This window comes from Aulonocara sp. 'chitande type north' Nkhata Bay, linkage group LG1, assembly GCF_057382095.1.
Source record: "Aulonocara sp. 'chitande type north' Nkhata Bay isolate Kocher_YH1m ecotype deep benthic linkage group LG1, A_spYH_male_GT1.1, whole genome shotgun sequence".
Taxonomy (NCBI): Eukaryota; Metazoa; Chordata; class Actinopteri; order Cichliformes; family Cichlidae; genus Aulonocara; species Aulonocara sp. 'chitande type north' Nkhata Bay.
Window position 1 is genome coordinate 36,884,255 of NC_141344.1, and position 21,014 is coordinate 36,905,268.

The 21,014-nt window shown below is 42.2% G+C and overlaps 2 protein-coding genes across 4 annotated transcripts in view; one reads left to right on the top strand and one right to left on the bottom strand.

Moving 5' to 3' along the window:
- The window catches only part of c1qtnf4 (C1q and TNF related 4), a 54,168-nt gene extending 43,156 nt beyond the window's left edge, over window positions 1-11,012 (top strand). The window contains exons 2-4 of one of the 3 annotated variants that reach the window (XM_086294515.1): window positions 4,584-4,945; window positions 6,018-6,612; window positions 8,190-11,012. In XM_086294515.1, the coding sequence (XP_086150641.1) occupies window positions 4,584-4,945; window positions 6,018-6,612; window positions 8,190-8,230 (998 nt within the window). In that variant the 3' untranslated portion in view covers window positions 8,231-11,012. Of the gene's footprint in view, window positions 1-3,238; window positions 3,346-4,583; window positions 4,946-6,017 lie in introns of those variants that run through there. The other 2 variants (XM_086294510.1, XM_086294499.1) reach the window with 2 other exon arrangements.
- A 1,056-nt stretch (window positions 11,013-12,068) lies between these two features.
- On the bottom strand, window positions 12,069-20,414 carry ndufs3 (NADH:ubiquinone oxidoreductase core subunit S3). Its single transcript, XM_086294527.1, has 7 exons — window positions 20,264-20,414; window positions 19,977-20,042; window positions 15,810-15,907; window positions 14,993-15,142; window positions 12,650-12,775; window positions 12,444-12,563; window positions 12,069-12,356 (listed from the first exon to the last, which is right to left on the bottom strand). Exons 1-7 carry the CDS (start codon window positions 20,316-20,318, stop codon window positions 12,186-12,188), a joined length of 786 nt encoding a protein of 261 aa, XP_086150653.1. The 5' UTR covers window positions 20,319-20,414; the 3' UTR covers window positions 12,069-12,185.
- Between the last annotated feature and the right edge of the window lie 600 nt (window positions 20,415-21,014).

Consider the following 21,014-nt stretch of genomic DNA (forward strand, 5'->3'; position numbering starts at 1 on the left):
ACTGAACAGGGTGATCCGAAGGGCCAGCTCTGTTCTAGGATGCCCTCTGGACCCAGTGGAGGTGGTGAGTGACAGGAGAATGGCGGCTAAGCTGTCATCCCTGTTGGACAACGTCTCCCACCCCATGCAGCAGACTGTGACAGCACTGAGCAGCTCCTTCAGTGGGAGACTGTGGCACCCACGGTGTGGGACGGAGAGATTTCGCAGGTCTTTCCTCCCCACTGCTGTCAGACTCCACAACAAAGACTTTAACTGAACAAACACACACATCCACACATGTGCAATAACACTAAGTGCAATAATCTTTTCTGGCATCGTTGTATTTTTACTCAGTTGTATATAGCATTCGTATTCTATTTTTATCTTATTGTATATTTTTATTCTATTTTATTCTACTGTATATAGTATATTATTTTATTCTATTCTGTACAGCTGTGTACTGTATTTATTCTTATTGTATTCTAATTTTTGCGTCATAACTTTTGCACTGTCCACTTCCTGCTGTGACAAAACAAATTTCCCACGTGTGGGACTAATAAAGGTTATCTTATCTTATCTTATCTTATCTTATTCTGTTCCCTTCTGTTGGGGAGGACATGACCTTTGTGTCCTCAAAGTTAATGTGTTAGAAAACTGGACAAGCTTAAGGAGTCAAAACGTTATCCCCAGTCAGTGTGTGTGCTGTGTACATGCAGCCTGTATGTATGAACCTGTTTTAAGTCTTATAGTTTCCACTTTTCTCACCAGTTAGGCATGCAAACCTGTTACACTACTGCAAAAGTGTTGCACAAAGTAATGGTGTGTTTACTGTGTTTGGTTTGACAGTGAATGTTAGTCTGTGCGTCTAAGCTTGTGCATTTAACCCAAGTAAAAACATGCAGTTCATAAAACCATTTCCAAAAGAACAAGAACACTGTGTAAGAGTGTAAATTAAAACATAATGCAGTGGAATATAATGTGACCAAAAGTGTGTGAGACTCTAAGAATGATAGTCTGGCCCTCGGGTGGAACTGTACTAAAGGGATTCTGTCATGGAAATCTCTGCATGGGCTCAGGAACACTTCTAGAAATCACTGTCTATGTTTGCCCACAAATCTGCATCATGCATGTGTGAGCACTGCTGAAACACTGCTGTCGTCTCTGCGCCAAACTGTAAGCTGACTAGAGCAAAGTGGAAAACTGTTCTGTGGTCACACACTTTTTTATTATTTTGCGTTATCTGGACTGAAGAGGAGATGGACAATTTATAATCAGTACAAGTTCAGCAGCCTTCATCTGTGATGATAATCAGGTGTGTTAGTGCCTGTGGAACTGGATCTGGAGAGGCAGCATCAATGCTAAAGGTACATACAGCCTTGTCTATGTCAGCAGGACAAAGACAAAAACTGCACACTGCAATTTTTACAACAGCATGGCGGGGTAACTGAGCTGCCTGCAGCCCAGACCGTTCACCAATAAAAAATATTTGGAGCATTATGAAATGAAAGACACGGCAAAGAAGATCCAGTCAAGAATCAGAAAAGAACGAGTCGACATTCGTGTCCCAAAAGCAGCCGGTATCCCTGATTTTCCCAGATGTTTACGGACTGTCGTCAGTAGAAGGGATGCTACACGTTCGTAAACATGGCCCAGCTTCAGATGTGTTGCTGTCAACAAAATCAAAAGCACCTATTTTCTAACTGAAATGGTACATTTTCTCAATTGAAACATTTGATTTGCTGTCTGTGTTCTACTGTAAATAAAATCTTTGCATTCTGTTTCTATTTGTATTTTCCACAGCATGCCAGCTTTCTGCAGTTGTGATGCTGAACATATGTGCAATGCTGTCGTCTGGGTTGGTAGGCAGATTAGCCTTGTCAGGTCACCAGTAAAAGATCCATCATAAAATATGATATAAAAATATGCAGACATTTGGTTTAACAAAATAAGCAGCACCCAGAAGTCCAGAGTGCCTTCCTCTGCAAAAATAACCTGTGAGACGGGAGAAACCTGCAGTGTGGTCGGGAAATGTTACTCACTTTTAATTTGTCTTGTAAGATACACTGCACTCAATTTCTTCATGGAGCAGGACCGTCAGTCATTCCAGTTCAAACTGACCTTGACCTAACCTAACAGTTACCATGGAAACCACAGCCAAATCTAGAGGAAACTTTACAACAATGCTGCAAACTAACCAGCTCCACATCCTGCACTTATATAATCTGTCAACATTTGCAAAATAAAACAATAACTGAGATATGTCACAGTGTAAAAAATGAATCTGACAGTATGGATTAACCACTTATCTCTAAATGTTTCATTTAATGAGTTTCATGTTTATTGTTTTATTTTTTTATCAGCTATAGTGTTTAAAATAAATGAATGGTACCTACGTGAGGGCCTGGGAGGGAGTATAACACCAAACCTTAAGAGCACAGCAGCACCCTCGCTATGAGAGCATTCACAGCTACAGTACAGAGAGCCAGTAGCAGCATCAGGTGACTCAAGTATTGATTTTGGGGGGGGGAAGTGTGTGACAGGGTTTATGACTATATAAACCTTCTGATACCTCACTGTCACTTGTCATAAAACTCCACCGTCTGCTCACAATTTGAATTAGAGTTCAGATTCTTCTGATTGTGTGAAATACTGAAGCATATTGTTGACACAACTGCATCTAATTTTCTTCATATTCTCTAACGTTCTGCATTGTTTGTTTTGTGAGTGGATGGTTGTTATATGTAATAAGTCCAAATGTAAAACTAAGGTGGTGATCATGTATTCGCTGTGCTGAACATGGAGACCACTCCCCCGAGTCTCTGCTCCTTACATGTTAAGCCTCGTCCTTTTGTTCTGACAAGCTTTCAGAGCCCTGCAGCTCCACCTGTGTGTGTGTGTGTGTGTGTGTGTGTGTGTGTGTGTGTGTGTGTGTGTGTGTGTGTGTGTGTGTGTGTGTGTGTGTGTGTGTGTGTGTGTCTACTTCCTGTTGGTTCACTGGGGGAGGACAATAAGACAATGAAAGCGCTTGTCGCTGCTAATAAAGAACACAATACCTCCTTTACTGAGCACGAACTGCTTGAGTGATTCAAACCCTGCTCTGGGACTGCGTGTTTTTCTTTCATTGAAAAGCTTTTTTTGTTGTCGTTTTTGATGTGCAAATGTGTAGTTGCTCCACTGTATGGGGGTCGGGTTTGTCCAGTGTGGTTCTAATGTTGATACAAATATGTGCCTCCACTGTGCAAATGACAGATGTGGCTGAAATGACTGCACGGTCTGTCATGACCAGGAAGGGGCAGCTTCTCTGACTGCAGAAGAAAACCTGATTGTAATGAAGTCGACAAGAAAGTGATGCTTTGGCTTCTCCAGGTTTGTCCACTTATTACAGTAACAGTGTTACTGAAGGCAAGATTATATTTATTTTGTAAATTATAAAGGATAAAAACACAGGGTGTGATTCAGAGCTTGTGTCAGGCAGTCGTGCTGTGACAGACGAGTTGCTACCATATGAGAGTGAAGTGTTCCTCAGCTTCTAAGACAGGCCAAAAATTCGGCTTGGTTTTTAAAACTGATCTAGATGGCAGTGGACAAAAAGCTCAGCTTGATGGAGCAATGTCATCTTTCATATGCAGTAAATGGCCTTTGCTTAACAGTTGAAGCTCAGTTATTTATTATTGTCCATAATTCTCTACGATGGACATTTTTGTCAGGTGATGTTTTGAGTTGGTGCTAAATTTCAGGAAGTTTCTGCTGGTTCAAGTGTGCCGACAACACTGACTCAGTGAGAGTAGCTCAGGTACATCCAGGAGGTCAGTGACTGCCTCAAGGGCAGTGACAGCAGCAAAGCAAGGCTGCGACAGCACGTAAGCAGCATCCATCCATTTACAGGTGTGTGTGTGCGTGTGTGTGTGTGTGTGTGTGTGTGTGTGTGTGCATTCACATTCACATCTTTGGGCAGTTTAGGATCACCAATTATCTGAATCCTACCAACTACGTGTCTCTGAGATGAGGGATGGAGAGAGAACTCACACAGGTACGAGGCAAACACTTTCAGGTGTGAGGCAGTGGTGTTAGCCACCACGTTACTGTGTTGCCATGGTGATGATTAAGAAACCATCGACAGAAAAAAACTAGTCCAACTCTTCTCCACAGAAATGGGTTCTGGTTTATCTCCATTTATCTCCATGTGCTAGTTCACTATGAGCATTGGTATATCAAATCATGTGAAGGGGACGAATACGATGCTGTGGAAATTAATGAAACAACCGTTACAAATGTTCCAGCCACTAAGCAGCAAGATAAATGAACACAAGGCTTCAGGCAGCTGGAGCTGATGTGCTGTTTAAGCAGATTGAACACAACAGGGTTATTTATTAAATCCCACTCGGAATCATGGAGTAAGACAAGGCAGCAAGGGAAATTCCATATCCTAACTTCCCTGTCACGTATTGATTATACACTGCTGTTTGCCAAGTGATCCATGGAAACCTTTCTATGATAGACTGTCACAAAAACCGCAGCTAGGACTGAAACTCTGAGATGTGTGACTGAAACTTTGCAAACCTGTATTTGAGGTAAACGTGTCCCTTCTTTCTTTCTGTCTACAGATAAGATGCTGCTCCCAGCCGGCCTGTTGATTGTCCTGCTGTGCCTGAGTCACATGGGCAGTGCGTGGGGTTTCGCCCGCCTGCTTGATGATGTAGAGCTGCGCTCAGCTTTCTCGGTCGCTCGCACCAGCAGCATGGAAGGTGGACCAAAGATGACGGTAACCTTTGACGCTGTTTACGTCAACATCGGTGGGGACTTTGATGCCAAGTCTGGTCTGTTCCGCTGTCGTATCCCTGGAGCCTACTACTTTTCCTTCACCGTGGGAAAGTTTCCACATAAGGACCTGTCTGTGATGCTGATGAAAAACAGGAATGAGGTGCAGGCCATTGTGTATGAAGAAAATGCAGGGGAGGAGAGGAAGGTACGCTTCAGAGCTTCAATCTTATTTGTTTTTATGTACAGAAAGCTGCTAGCGGCCAAATCTTATAATCCAGTAGTGCTTTACATGTTCAGCAGGTATTACTGGTTAGGATTACTACACTTGGAGGATGAGACTGACCTAAACTTTTATCCCCTTGTCAAAGTGGGTAATAAACACCCCGGTATCTCTCTCTTGTCAGTGACTGAGCGGAAATGCACCAAGCCCTAATACACCTCTGCTTATTATAATAAAGTGACTGTTTTTTAACTTTGGAGCCTGCTTCAGGTTTTTATGGAAGTGAGCTCCAACTCCACAGTTAGTACTTTGACTGGCCACAACATTAAATAATCTACCTTACATTGTGCTTATACACACAGCTGGCCCAGCAGGACACGGTTAAAGAAGCTCCGAGTGCAGATCTGTCAGGCACTGGGACTTTGGGACTTTGCTTTGTGAAGTGAAATTCCTGACACTGAGAACTGTACTGAAGGTGTCCTGGGCTAAGATCCCCCAGCATGAATCTGTTGTGTTTTTTAGTGCTCAGTCAGAATCAAGAAGACTGGGTCAGGGTCTCTGGCTCTGTTTCATGTGCCTCAGCTGTCCTGAGGGCACGCTCTCCTACTGGGTGAAGCCATGCACACCTTCTGGTATATTCCAGTGGCATGCACATGAATGTCAGACCCAGAGGTTTCCCAGCAGATCATTGCATTTCATGCACATTTAAAAAATGCAAAAGCTTCTAATCTAATCAAGCTACCAGATTTCCCAAAATATGGAACTTCAATAACCTTTAAACAGGCCCCGGCACTTTATAGAGACATCTTATAATTGATTGAATCAATCTCTCTCGATGTGTGTTTTTTCTCCCCATATTTACAGCGCTCTTTTATGATGTCAGAGGTTGTGGTAGCACTCACAGAGGGTGTGTTTGTGTGGGGATGGGAATGAGATCAGATCAGAGCGGATTATTCCGTCCAATGAAAGGCTGTGTGACAGGATCATGTGTTTGTTGTTGATGTGAAACAGGCCTCGGTATGACTACACCGGCATAACAGTCTGCATCATTCCTCAGGTGCAGAGCCAGAGTGTCATGTTGCAGCTGGAGTTCGGGGACACTGTCTGGCTCCGTCTCCATGGCGACCCTCGCTACGCGCTGTACAGCAACACCGGACACTACACCACCTTCAATGGTTACCTTGTGTACCCCGATGTCTACGGCTACCAAACGCACCACCATCACCACCAGCAGCACGCCGACTCCGAGCAGCCACTGCAAGACAACATCCCACTGCCGAGCGACAACCAGGCCACGGATCATGTCAGACCCGGAATGACGGATGGGGAGAAGGAGCCGCAAATGAAAGAGGAAGAAGAGGAGGAGGAGGACGAAGAGGATGACCAGAGATCTGCTTTCTCGGTGGGGCGCACCCAAAGCATTGTGGGCGTGAACCAACTGGGCATGCCGCAACACCAGCCGGTGAGCTTCGACACTGCATTTGTTAACATAGGGGAAGACTTCAACGTGACAGAGGGAGTGTTCACCTGCCGCATTCCCGGGGCGTACTATTTCTCCTTCAACGTGGGCAAGATGCCACAGAAGACACTGTCCGTCAAACTGATGAAGAACCGCCTGGAAGTGCAAGCGATGATCTATGACGATAGCCAAGGTGAGAAAGCTCTGCAAAGCCAGAGTTTGATGCTGTCACTTAAACCAGGGGACACAGTCTGGCTCTACTCCCACCAGAGAGATGGATTCGGTGCCTACAGCAACCACGCCAAGTACATCACTTTTACCGGCTTCCTGGTATACCCAGATTTTCCTGCTGCCGCCACCACCAATACTGCCACCAGCCAATCATATGCAGACAAGAAACCCTAGCTGCAGCATCTTGACTAGGCACCGAACATTTCTGGAGGAATTCATATAAGATGGAAAAGTCTCAGATTTCACAGAAAGTACTGGGGAGCTGTACTCCAAATGAATGCTGCTTTGTGGCTGTCTTTCTGCTTCATATGAATTCCTTCACAAAGTCACAGCGACCCGGACTGAGTGCAGCGCTTACAACAAAATCAATGTTCAGCCAGTGGCTTCCCAGGATATGATGTTGGCAGATGTGAATATTTAACTCTTTAATGAAAGTTCAGTGGTTATCACCCACTCACTCCTGTGTTAGCTCATCAGTTAGCGTCCATGTCTTTTATACAGCTCAAAAACAGAGTGGGATTCAGAAATGCTCTGTGATATACTGTTAACGATTATTATATGATTGGATGGATATTGGGACAATATGGTGGAATGCTAAGGTGGAATGCTAGCAAGCTAACTTCTAAGTTGGGCAACAAAGATAGGTTAGCGAGCTGCATGTGCGGTCACAGATATCTGATAATTAATGCCAGCTGTTAGAAAGTCACTCACAAACACTGAATCCAAGGCGGTGCAATAAACACAGCAAGTTATTTTTTAGACAGCAGCAATGAAAATGCCCCAAAAGACAGTTTCACTTCTCGCTATAAAGACAAAGATAAAAAACTGAACCTAACTCTACACCTGCGTATTTCTGCTGCACTGAAACTGAGTTGTTTCCGTTGTCAGGCCCAAGTGGCTCATAGATTTGGCTTTGTTAGCTTCTTTTTTAGACGAGGCTGCTGCTCGTTGCCGCTTGATGACATTAAGTTGTTGACAAATAAACACATATGTTACTTGCCAACTACATTGCTAGATTAAGTGATTAAATGAGGCGACTTTAGTTAAAGTGTTATATGATTATTTAATGTTGACAGTTGGCCGGTGCGTACCACAGTACATCGTCCTTGTAAAGTCTTTATATTTGATTGCATTTTGAACATAAGATCTTGCTCTGAAGAGAAACTTGTAAGCATGTTTTGATAAATGTGCAGTAAACGTCCTGTGTAATGTACTGCAGAATTATAAGGGAAGGGTTAAACTGCAAAACGATGTACTTAATTCCATTACATTGAGCAAAATGAAAATTCAAACTGCATGCACACTTCAGTCTGACCTGTAGACATAAAGCTGTGGTAGATAATCACTGAATTTTTCATTTTTTTGAGCAAAATATTCCTCCAAGTGCATTTGTTACCCTCGTCCAAGGTGTTTCTGCTTGTAAAGTGTCTTTACTTTCTTTGTCTATAGAGGCATGTAAATTGATATGAAATTTGTGTGTTTTGTGTCAAAATTAGTCTTTTTTTTTTTAAAGTTTGGTGTTTCTCGCCCAAATATCAGCCGCAGGAGGAGCAGAGCGCGACGGGAACAAACTGACGTAGCTGTAGAAATGTGCAGACTCCATATCCATCCGACTGTTGACCACATGCCACCTCTGAGCCTGCAGGGATCTGGACCTTAATTTGATTTCTAATTCTAGCGGCACTTAATTCATGTCTTCAGAACCACTGTGGGGAAAATGTAATTGCTTCTCCCGGCAGCTATAATATGCATGTCTGTTTAATTTCACGCCGCAGGGGAAACGATGATGCTGTTCAAGTTGTGATGAACCTTGACTTTATGAAATCACCTTCTCTGTTGGAAAGGCAACATGTGAAATCATACTTCACTTTTACTGAACATTTACATTTTTATTACAGTTAACTGGCTATAAATTCACAGGAATGAGGTTCTCATATAACCAACGATCAAAACCAGGGGTGTCCACCTCCAGGCCTCGAGGGCCGGTGTCCTGCAGGATTTAGATCTCACCCTGGGTCAGTACACCTGAATCACATGATTAGTTCATTCCCAGGCCTCTGGAGAACTTCAGGACATGTTGAGGAGGTCATTTAGCCATTTGAATCAGCTGTGTTGGATCAAGGACACATCGAAAACATCCAGGACACCGGCCCTCGAGGCCTGGAGGTGGACACCCCTGATCTAAACACACCAGTGTATAAAAAATGCAAACCTGCTTCCTGAAGACTAAAATAACAAATCAACATTAGTTTCATTAATCAGTATTTTGGTGGTACTGACAGCATAAATGGCTGTGCAATTATAAAAGGTTGCCCAGTGTCGAACCCACACTGAATTATTATCCCATTTTGCTTAACAGCTCACTCTCACAGCAAACAACAGAGTCTGTGCTCGTGTGCATTTAACCCAACACAGTTTCCTCAATAGAGGAAATAGAGACTGACTGGCATTCATCAGGTGGAGAGAAGTGGTGCTCCACCTGAGCAGTGGTGGTGTTCATGTACATCTGCTGCAGGTGCAGCTGCTTTTGTGTCCAACCAGACACTACAGTCCAATCACTTCCAAAATCCCTCTTTTATTATTTGGATAAGCAGAATCTTTCAAATCAAGGCAACTATTCTGCCTAAATTCAAGCAAACTTTTTTTTTTTTAATTGTTAGAGGAGTCAACAAATTAAACGTGAAGAAAAAAGATAGAAAGCTTTTGTCCCCTAGCAACAAAATCTGTTATTAGTATCAAAAGTTAAAAAGGCCATTAACAAAACATTTCACATTAAATACCAGAGGCCTTGACTTTGCTTTCTTTTAGCTTTTATCAGATCGCTCAAGATATAATTTTCCTCTTGTAAAGCTGTGGGTGGAGAAGTTCACACTTAAATAAGACATAAGCTATGATGTCCACATCATAACCAGCGAATCAGAGATCTCGGACAACTGCCGATCCTGAGCCACACAGAAAAATCTCTATTAATTAATTAGCCCAGGAAACTTGTGTATAAACACTTCCTCTTGCTCCAGTGAAGTGCATTCAGACTGAAGCACCACAGCAGGGGTAATCATCGCGTGGGTAGCCACGCTTCAGTTGGCAGGCTGAATGGCAGTGAATGTTGCAGCCAATACACGTAACTCCTAAAATAATCCAAACAGCCACGCTATTAATAAACTAGATGCCCGTTAACCACGCTGCGGTCCTGCCAGTTTTACCGGCCCTTGGAGCGCCGCAATGGTGAAAAATTCATTGGAAGGAAACATAAACAGTGGGCTGGTGCAAAGTCATTTGGACTGATTAGGAAAAAATACAAGCTGCATTATAAGAAGCATGCAACCCTTCATGTATCCCTGAATTCTGACTATCCCTCATCTGGCAGTAATGTGATTAATTGCTAATATTAAGAGCAGAAATTTCTAACCACACACACCGTGGCAAAGGAGGAGACAGAAATGAGAGTGTGCAGCAGCAGGAAGTTACATCAAATGGACCAAGGTCTTTAAAACTGGGCTTTAAAATTATGAAAACCTGAAGAGATAAACCTGAAAATGTTCCTAAACGACAGCGTTAGAGTAGTGGAAAGTAAAAAGAAAAGTCTTTGCTTCATTGTCACATCTTTTGGGCACAGGAGAAATGATTTTGCACCAGCTGATCTCCGGCTTCAGGTGGCTCCACATTCACAGTCTCACTAATCCACAATTTCCTGTCCTTTACGGGCTGCACTCACTTCTGAGAAATTCAGAAAAATATGCCTTTTTTTTTAACAGTATGAAATTACACTGTGAGCATGGCTCATTGCAGATATATTCTGTCACAGTCTAACACTCAGTGAGGAGGAGTGCACACAGGTGGAACGCCTCAGTTCAGCTTTCAGAACCGTGACCAGTCTGCAAAGGTGTCCAGAAATCCTGCACCAAACTCGTGTGATGCATGCATTTAAGTGAAATACATGAAAAAGATACTTTGTCACGATTGCAGAGCAGCTTCACAGACCCACTCGATGCCTGCTGTGTACTTTTCTTGATTAGTGACTTATCTGTATAGTAACTGACGATATGTTGGATGTTTCGGGTCTGTGCTTCTCTGTTTCTGATAATCCCCAATGGAAGACTGTGTATTAGTAAATATGTGGCACAGACATGGGTCGAAATGTGCTCGCTTTCTGGAACAGCATCATTTTACTCGGCATGATTGAAACTGAAACTGTGACCCTGCTTATGGGGAAAGAGGGCTCAGTTTGACCCACAGCCTGTCTGCAGTAGTCTGCCTCACGTTGACTCTTTAAAGTGTTTCGAGTATTTTTTATTTGTAAAATGAATGCTTCAATGAAGATGTTTGACAAAATAAAAAATAAACATAAAGGTTTGAGTGTCATTCTGACTGCGATGAAAGACATTCCAGCTTTATATTCAGTGCTGCAGCGCCACCTACTGGCTAAATTTAGTGTTTGAAATTTGAAAAGACTTCAGTGGTCACAAACAAAAAGTTTGTTTCATGTTTGGCTTTCACGTTAGCCATAGTTTAAAACGTCTGGTTTCATTTTTTCGGTTGTGTGTTTGTTGGGGGGGGGGGGGGGGGGGGGGTATGAAGTTCATAACAGACACTGCAATGTAAAAACTGTAATCACAGTCACATGAACATCCTAGCCTCGGTAAACATTTGGAGACAACTTTGACCAACCACACAGACTTTTTCACTCACTCACAGTTTGTTAGTTTTCTCTTTTATCAACTTGCTAAAGCTGCTGCCTCGGTAGGAACAGTTTATTTGGGGCCCATAATACACAGCGTCCCCCAGTTTAGTTACCTCGGGTTGGTCCCTTATTTCCCCTTATTCAGCACAGATTTGATGCTGGATGCCCTCGTGTCAGGAACACATCGGGAACAAAAGGATGCTGCGTCATTTGTTAGAAATTAACATTTTCTACCTACCCAGGGCTGAATTTAAGAAAACTCTGAAAATCAAAGGGAAGGAAATGCAGCACGTTAGCTCATTTTGCCAAAAGAACAATTCTGAAACTCAAATAGTGTCAGTAGTTTGTATGGCCCCCATGTGGTTGCATGCATGCCTGACAATGTTGGGACATGCTCCTAATGAGACAACCGATGGAGTGATTCCTCCCAGACCAAAACCAGTGAAAAAACACAGAAGTTGAGGTCAGCAACTGAGGTGCCAAAATTTTAGTTTTTTTTCCTTTTTGTTTGAATTCCCCCAGGTCGATATTCTGCTGCTCATGATTCCAACATGAATGTAAATTCTTTAAGGACTTATTTTGAAAAATTAAACAAAATAAGGCTTTGTGCATTATTGGGTTTACTTTTAAAAACATTTTCCCAGTTTATGGTGAAAGTGACAGGTCTGTACCCCTCTGTCAAATCCTTTCAGATACTTTTTTCATCAACTGGAAGAAAAAAAAGCCACAATATTCCAGATGTTTTACTAGTATCTTTATTTACATAAATATCAGGATTGCTGGGGGGTTGGACTCCCAGAATAACACAAAAACAAAACATGGTGATGAAGATGTGGAGGCTAAACAAGAGGACGTCACTTCTTCTCAGGGGCCTTTTCACCAGCCTCCAGCTTGGGTGCATCCTCTTTGGGATCTCGGTAGGCGGGGAACACCTCCCAGGGCGTGTTTAAATCAAACTTCCTAAACTCCTGCGCCAGCTCCACAGGCTCCGCCACCACACGTTTCAACTCATCGTCATAACGAACCTGCAGAGGGAGGCATGCTTCGGGTCAGATTCCTTCCCGTCTCTCACATTGCTGGAGTTGAATAAAGTGGACTCAAAGTAAACTCACCTCCACATATCCCGACAGAGGGAAGTCCTTCCTGAAGGGGTGACCCTCGAAGCCATAGTCTGTCAGGATCCGCCTCAGGTCGGGATGGTTGGCAAAGAAAACTCCAAACATGTCCCACACCTGTGGTAATACAGCTTTGCTCTCAGTTTGTCTGTAATGTTAGTATAAACCACTGCTGAGTTTCACAAGTGCAGCGGGCAACTCACCTCCCTCTCGTACCAGTTAGCGGCCATGTGGACGGGGACAGCGGAGTCAACCGGTGTTAACTCATCGGTGTAGGTCTTGACGCGGATACGGGAGTTGTAACGCAGTGAGAGCAGGTTGTACACAATCTGTAGACCAGCACACACAGTGAGTCAGAGTACTATAGTACACAATCAATGCATAAATTAGACTACCTAATGTCCCACCACAGCCCTTCTCTTGGACTGAGTCTGGACATGATTCTTTTCAGCTCTTCTGTTACAGATCGGTTGGTTTGCTGTGATCCTGTTACATGACCTAATGTCACCAGGCTTTAGCTCTCAGAGAGATGGCCTCATATTTGACTTATATTTGAACCCCCCTCAGTATGCAGAGCAATGCCCCTAAATGACTCAAGGTCCAAACAGGCCTTGGCCTTCGTGGTGCCGCCCCTGTGACCCAGCTCCAGATAAGTGGAAGAAAATGGTTCGCTGGATGAAGGTTAGAGCCTGAGCATTTAATATTAAACTGAAATTTTTTATTATATTATATTATACTATATTATATTATATTATACTATACATATTTATTATATATTATGTGTGGTTTTTGGTGCTTTGGAAAACTGTACAAAATGACCAAAACACAATAATAAATACAATTATTATTGAACGTGGTGGCAGAAGTATTTTTAAAGGTTTATGGTAAAATGTCCTAATGCAGACAGGCTCTATGATGCACAGTCAGAGGGACTACTCCATTTGTTAAAGAAGTACAAAGTAATTCAGGAACAAATGTTGATAAATCACAGACGCTGCTGTGAAACGTCTTGAAGCACAGATTGGTGCAGACGCTCGGTTGATAAATGAGCCGCAACATTGCAGAAATCTCCAGGCTGTCATCAGGTTTATCATTGAACATGCTAACTGAGCCCTGCACACTTTGAGATGCAGTGTTTGGGTTTATTCCAGATTCCCGGAGCGTTGCCTGTTCTGACCTTGAGGTACATTTGTCTGTCTTGAATGCTTTCCACTTTTTTATAATTCTTCTTTCTTTCTCATTGTAGAATAATGGACTGATGAGCATAAATAATTGCTTCTTTATCAGTGCTTATCTTTCCTCCTTGGCTGGCCGTGCTGATGATCAATTAACCCTTTAAAACCTACCATAGCACCAAATCCGCCAGAGCTTACTTTATATTTTTACATGCTGTGGAGCCATTTTTGGGAGCATTTCAAGTTGCTATACATCAATACAACTGTTATAGCCCAGATTGTAATAATATGTATGCATTAAGTCCATAGTAACTACATAATAGTTTATTTAAAAAAAATTGCAATAAATTACAAAAAAAAATAAATAGAAAATCGTTTGTTTTTTTTACATATATTTCTACTTTAAGAAGTTTATCCCTCAAAACTTTAAATACAAAAAAAGTTGCAAAAAATAGTTTCCAACAACTGAAAATTTATTTTGAGTGTCTTCATAGTTTTATTTTTCAGATACACCAATTTTTATAAACTGCAGAAAAAACGAAAAACAATCCTACAATGCACATTTGCAAAGAAAACAGCATGTGCATCAAAATAAACTATTTCCAGCAGTGCAATTTGAGTTCTAAGCATCACAGAAACTATTCAGAAAAGCTTAAAGTCAAACATGACTTTTAAAAACACCAGTATAGGCTTATAAGGCCTACAAGTAAAAAACTAACTTTCTGAAAATGACATCACTTCCGGTTACGGGCAGGTAATGGCGGACATGCGATAGTTCGCGCTGACGTCTATTTCAATGTAGGAAGTGTTATGAACAGCTGATCGGATCGGCAAAGCGTGTTTCTGGGATATTATGTTTTTGTTCCTGCAAGTGCTTTTTATGCAATTTTTGCAAAGCTATATGTGGAAGGAAACCGTGACCGAGGACAAGCTGATGGCATGAGATGTAAGTACAACTCCTCTGGTTTCATATGCAAAAATCATTATTGCGCTAGCTTACGTGGTTCCAGTTCTACGGGGATTTAAAAATAGTTATGCAAAACGGAGCGTGCCCGCGCTGACCGGCTTTAAAGGGTTAATCAAATGCATTGATTACCAGCACCAGGCTCTACTTTCCCTCATAATTCCTATCAAAGCATTAATTGTAGACTTGGTCTTTCACGCACCAAATTTTGGATACATTTTTGTTAAACAAATAATGACATAGTGTAACATGTTATATGTTGTTGTTCACCTGCACTGAGAGTTCTACTTTCTTGTAACCATGGCTACACAGGCATGCACCTGCAGATAGGATGCTTAAATCCTTGCCTCTCTTAGCAATAACCTCAGGCAGCTCACGGTTCAGTCAGTTCCAGTTTATCTCTGTACCTCAAAACGGTTCTGTCGTGTCGGGATGTCGACAGCTGTCAAGTCAGTCATGTTCCTGAACTGAGCATTGGTGTGGTCCCTCAGGAAGGTCAGCACAGGGATGACTCCATCAGGATGGATCATCACCTCCAGCTCATTGTAGCAGGTCACCTACACACATGAACACAGTCTTTTAGGCCCTGCTGCAGGTTTCTGAATCTAAACATGCATTCATCCATTCTCTTCCTTTTTCAAATCAGAGTAAATCCAAACATCCATCCATCCATTCGCTTCCGCTTATCCTTTTCAGGGTCGCGGGGGGTGCTGGAGCCTATCCCAGCTGTCATGGGGCTGGAGGCGGGGTACACCCTGGACAGGTCGCCAGTTTGTCGCAGGGCCAACACGCAGGGACAGACAACCATTCGCACTCACATTCCCTCACACATTCAAACCTAGTGGCAATTTGGATTATCCAATTAACCTATCCCCACAAGTTGCATATCTTTGGACAGTGGGAGGAAGCCGGAGTACCCGGAGTGAACCCACGCAAACACTCCACACAGAAAGACCCTGGCCTGATGGTGGAATTGAACTCAGGACCTTCTTGCTGTGCGGCAACAGTGCTAACCACCGTGCCACCGTGCTGCCTAAATCCAAACATAATAAGTCTAATTACAGTTTTAAAATATTTACTCAGGTCTTGATTAGTAACGGCACCAACACATTGATGGCTTTTCACAATAACTGTGAAAAACCATCAATGTGCTGTCTCGGTCAGCAGCAGGATTTGCAACAGAAGAGTGTACGTGCTCCCACTGTGATGTGAATATGAACTGACCTGGACCTGCTGAATATATTTGGGCATCATCTCTGCCACATACTCCCCAAACGCTGCCAGCTGGTTGTGAGCGACAGCATCCTTGGGCCTGATGGTGGCTGCAAAGAGCAGAGGAGACGACACCGTAAATTCACCACGACAGACGCTTCAGGCTGTGTAACATTTGACCAGAGTCACAGGCGCTGGGGCCGTTTGATATAACGATAGACATCGGATGACGATATAAAAACATCTATCGTTTCATTTATGAAGCGCCTTGAGGCGACTTTTGTTGTGATTTGGCACTATATAAATAAAATTGAATTGAATTTTACGATATCGTTTGTATCGTTTTGATGGCCACTGTAGTGACTATATTCATTTCTTAAAGTTCTCTCTTTCTTTTATATTTAATATAACCACACTACGGACGGACAAGCGCCTGTTTTTATGCTTTGTTGTTAGCAACAACGACGGTAAAACCATTGCATGTCCGCTTGTTTATTTTCCACATAAACCTTTCACAATAAAGCTCAAGGTCCTATTGAGACTTTTCAAAATAAACTGAATCACGTGAAAGAGGATGCAAAAAAGAGCCGTCAGGTGCTAAAAAATAAACCTTAGACTCAAACGTTTGAACAGGCTGGCTGCCGGCGGAGCTCACAGGCACGTCACTGCAACCCCCCCTGGCTTCTGCTCCGCGGCTGCTGAGTGAGCCCTCATCTGGGACTCTCCTCAGCTCTTTCTGGGACAGTGGCGCGGCTGCCCCTCTGTTGGTCTTCCTTGGTCTCTTGTGTTCTGGGGGCCTCTGGATGTCTGGAGTTTTGATCTCCTCCATACCTGCTTCATGCCCTGGAGGACGGGGCTGTGGCCCCCCCACACCCTCTAGCAGATTATTACATGAAGGAACCTTTTAAAAAACAAAAAACAAGCGCGTCCATGCTCACAGGTGTACACACGGGTGATCACACCCACAAACTACACCCTTTTTGGCTCCTACCTCAAAGCACACTGTGTGCTGTTGATCTTATGTGCTGCACAATAATGTTTAATATTTAGTATTTACTGTTATATTCCCATATATCATCGTGATGTTGTTTATTATGTTGCTCTCGTTTTCTTCTGCTCGTTTTCTTTTTTCTTTCTCAACAGGTGATTGATATATGTATTTTTTTTCTGCTTATTTAGTTGTTTTTTTGCCCTTCATCCCCGTCCCTCTTCTCTGCTGTTTATTCCCCTTCTTCCTTTCTCCCTTTTCTTTTCCTCATTCAAGTCTGTCCCGTATCTAGCAAGTGAAAATAAACATTAGGACTAATAGCTGTTAAATGTACAGTTACAACTTATGTCTAAAAATGTATAGTTTCATTTTTAGACATAAGACTCCAGGTACACGACGTGCAGCTGGAAACACTTCACGCAAGTCAAGCTGCCCGAGATTCACAGAATTTTCAGAAAATGTTAAATTTTTGTGATTTATATCTTTATTGGGACGATAGATGTCTCATATTGGAATATGAGATTTTGGTCATATCGCACAGCCCTAACAGATGAAAAAATGCTTTTGTTTTTCTAATACAACCGATTGTCTTGCTGATGTGCTGAAGACTCTCCTGAGCATTAAGGAAACACGGATTCAGATTTTTCCCGGTTCCAATCTGATTACAAGACCTGGGTTTAAGGTTCTGCCAACACCAATCGCTGATCCGATACCAGTGTTGAAATAATAAAGTCACTGTGAGGGACAGTTTGGGAATCAGTGCTAATAACTTCAGGGTCAATGACGGTACGGCTGGGCCTTATCATACCGTTCACAGTAATACTGGTATAATGTTGGGCAACAATAAGAAAATGAAATATTGCGGTAGAATATGGGTAAAACGCGCACGCGCAGTGTCTTTGTTTACATATGCACATGGCGGAAAAAGCACAGCGGCGACGGAGAATGAGAAGAGCGAAAGTGGATCGTTGAATGAAACGGATGAACCGAGAACTGGTTTGTAAAAATGCTGCAACTTCAGTGGTGTGGAACTGGTTTGGCTTTCGTACGTTAGATACACAACAAAGCACTATTTTTGGTAGCACATGCTAGCGGGACGTCGTTATTACCGTGTTTTTTGGAAAATACGGCACACTTAAAATCAATGCTTTGATTTTTCTGAAAATCGACACTGCCCCTTATAGTCCCGTGTGCCTTATGTATGAATTCTGGTTGTGTTTACTGACCTCGAAACGATTTTATGTGGTACACGTAGAGCTGGGCGATATGAGATTTTTTCATATCACGATATGTTTTTTTCATTTCAGGCAATAACGATATCTATCACGATATAAGCCAAATAACTATATTTGTAAGATTTAAATGTGCCGTTGCTCACAAGTAAAATGTGAAATAATCAGCAGCTTGTTTTTAAATATTTATTTCCCATAATAAGTTCAACAGGGTAGATGTACTTAAGGAACATGAGACTTTTTCAGATAAATAAAGGCAAATATTGCAAACTACACAAAAGACAGCCGCTAAAGCGTTTAAGTTTCAAAATAGAACAAATGAAACAGACTAAATTGTCAATTCCACTTAGAAACAAAGTATTAATTCTAAAAATAAATCTTAGTTTGTTTTACAGAAGAACAGACAAAACTGACTAACTTTTGTCAATATCAAATAAACTGAGAACTAAAAGGAAATTCTCAATCTCTCCTTGTTGTATAGCTGAGCTTTTCAAACAGTTTTAACAGTTACTTTAGTCTGACAAAAGCCGAATGACGAATTAGCGCTTCCAGTCAGAGACTGAGGCTACGTCCACACGTACACGGGTATTTTTGAAAACGGAGATTTTCCGTTTTCGTTTTAAAAAAATAATCCCGTCCACACATAAAGGCAGAAATGAAGGAAAACGCTGCTATGAACATGCCAAAGCAGCAGGTGGCGCTAGATTCCTAACCATGCAGAAATGTTGGCCAATCAGAAGTCTAGAAGCCTCGGTGGGAAAAAGTAAACAAAGCTGGGGCATAGAAGCAGAACCGAGTCGTATGTGTGGAGGGACAGTAACTGTGTGTATATGTAAGCATTTAAACACTGCAGAGAGTAGAATTAACAGTAACAGTATTGTAGAAATTCATTTCACCAAAACAATAACGTGGCGCACAGTGTGACGCATGCACCAGTTTATTGTATTTCCAGACTTGCTTTCGGCACAATTTACAGTGCACGCTACTCTGTTTTTTGTCAGACTTGAAATAGCCGAAATACCTTCACACTACGGAACTTCTATGGCTCTTCCGTTCGACAATCTCTCCGGCATTGGAACCATCATCTGTTTTCTCTTCGGTCACGCTCGGTTGATTTTTCTAGTCGGCACACTCATTTCCTCCATTATGCGCTGGCTGCTTCCCAAACAAACACACGTGCGGCTTGGCACTAATATATATATATATATATATATATATATATATATATATATATATATATATATATATATATATATATATATATATATATATATATATATATCATTAGCAAATTGTAAAGATAAAGGAAACATCGTGAGTCATTACTGGGACTCCCCTCCCTAAGGACGATTCAACACAGATGTTTCAGCCCAAAGATCAGACTTCAAGAAGCGGCACACTAAGCCAGCAGCTGTGCTACATACATGCGGTGTCGCCTCTTTGTTGCCAACTTTGTGCACCAGAGTTTTTTTTCTCATTCATCTGACACGCGCACAAAGTCACGAAAGTCTTTTACTGTTGGGAAAACACTAAATTTTCATTTGATGTATGTAGTGCTTTATCTGATAGGTCGAGCTTTGTGTGTCTGTCAGCAGACAAAATAACATCACAACAGTCACAAACACAGCAGCTTTCACTGTGGACCCCACTCCATGTGCTGTTACATATATGTGGACCCTCTGGATATTTTTAAAGCACCTGTCAGTGTTTAAAAAAAAAGTCTGATGTTTTTAGTTGTTGCTGTGTAATGTTAGTACCGGGGACAAAAACAACCCGTCAATGCAACCATGTCCGTAGGTACAAACAATGATTTGCTGCTCCATACTCCCACAGTAACGTCCTGTTAACTAGTTGAGTTAAAACAATTCTAACTCTGGGGGTGACAGCTATTAGTCCTAATGTCAAACAGCTCGGTGGTTCAGCGGCACTACCCTGCACGATGAGTTAGTGTGTACTCACGTCTGGTCTCGGTGCTGGAGCCCTGCAGTCTGGTCTGCTGCTGCAGGAGACACGAAGTCCTCGCAACTGAGGAGGGACAGACAGAAAGGATCAATCACAGAGGTACTGACGAGTGAATCCGCACTGCTACACAAGAGCTGGCTAAAGGTAGCATTAGCTAGCTCGAAGGTCAAACACGGAGCATTTGACAGCTGAAGACGACACTGTATTGGTAGCACGCAAACGGACGCAGGCTAAAACGAATCACTGCAATCTACAGCCTGTATATGGATTTCTAGTTAACGTACTGTTAAAACTCCTTCCAAGACCTCCGCGGACAAACCGTACCAACGACGCCGCCATGTTGGCTCTCTCAAGTTTCCTCTTCGGGCCGAGAGCTGACTATCAGCGGCCAGTCGCCCCCTCGTGGACGGGAAGACAAATGTCACTCAATGTAAGATAAGATAAGATAAGATAGAACTTTATTAATCCCTCGGGTGGGTTCCTCTGGGAAATTCGACTTCCAAAAAAAGCACAGCAACGACCGAAGTTACAGTTACAGAATTGTTATATATATATATATATATATATATATATATATATATATATATATATATATATATATATATATATATATATATATATACACACACACACACACACACACACACACACACACACACACACACACACACACATATATAAATACAGAGACAAATATAAATAAAGTATACAAAGGGGATAAATAGAATAAATAGGAATAAAAAATAAAAATACAAGTGAATTGCACATTTCAAGTATTGAGTCTATTGCACTGTTGACTATTTACAAAAAGTATTGCACAAGGTATTGTACAGTGAGGTGAAGAGGCACTACAGCTTAGTTGTTCCACCCTCCTTTGTCCTCCTGTTTCCTGTTTCCCCTCCCTCTCCCCTCCAGAGAGGAGTTAAACAGTCTGATGGCGTGTGGGACAAAGGAGTTTTTAAGTCTGTTAGTTCTTGTCTTTGTGAGAAGCAACCTGTCACTGAACAGACTCTTCTGATTGTTTATGGCCGTGTG

Coding starts and splice junctions, on each gene's coding strand:
- ndufs3 (XM_086294527.1), bottom strand. CDS start 20,318: ATGGCGGCGTCGTTGGTACGGTTTGTCCGCGGAGGTCTTGGAAGGAGT. Junction 20,043..20,263: donor TCTTGGAAGGAGTTTTAACA/GTACGTTAACTA, acceptor GTCCCTCCTCAG/TTGCGAGGACTTCGTGTCTC. Junction 12,564..12,649: donor CTAACTGGTACGAGAGGGAG/GTGAGTTGCCCG, acceptor GTATTACCACAG/GTGTGGGACATGTTTGGAGT.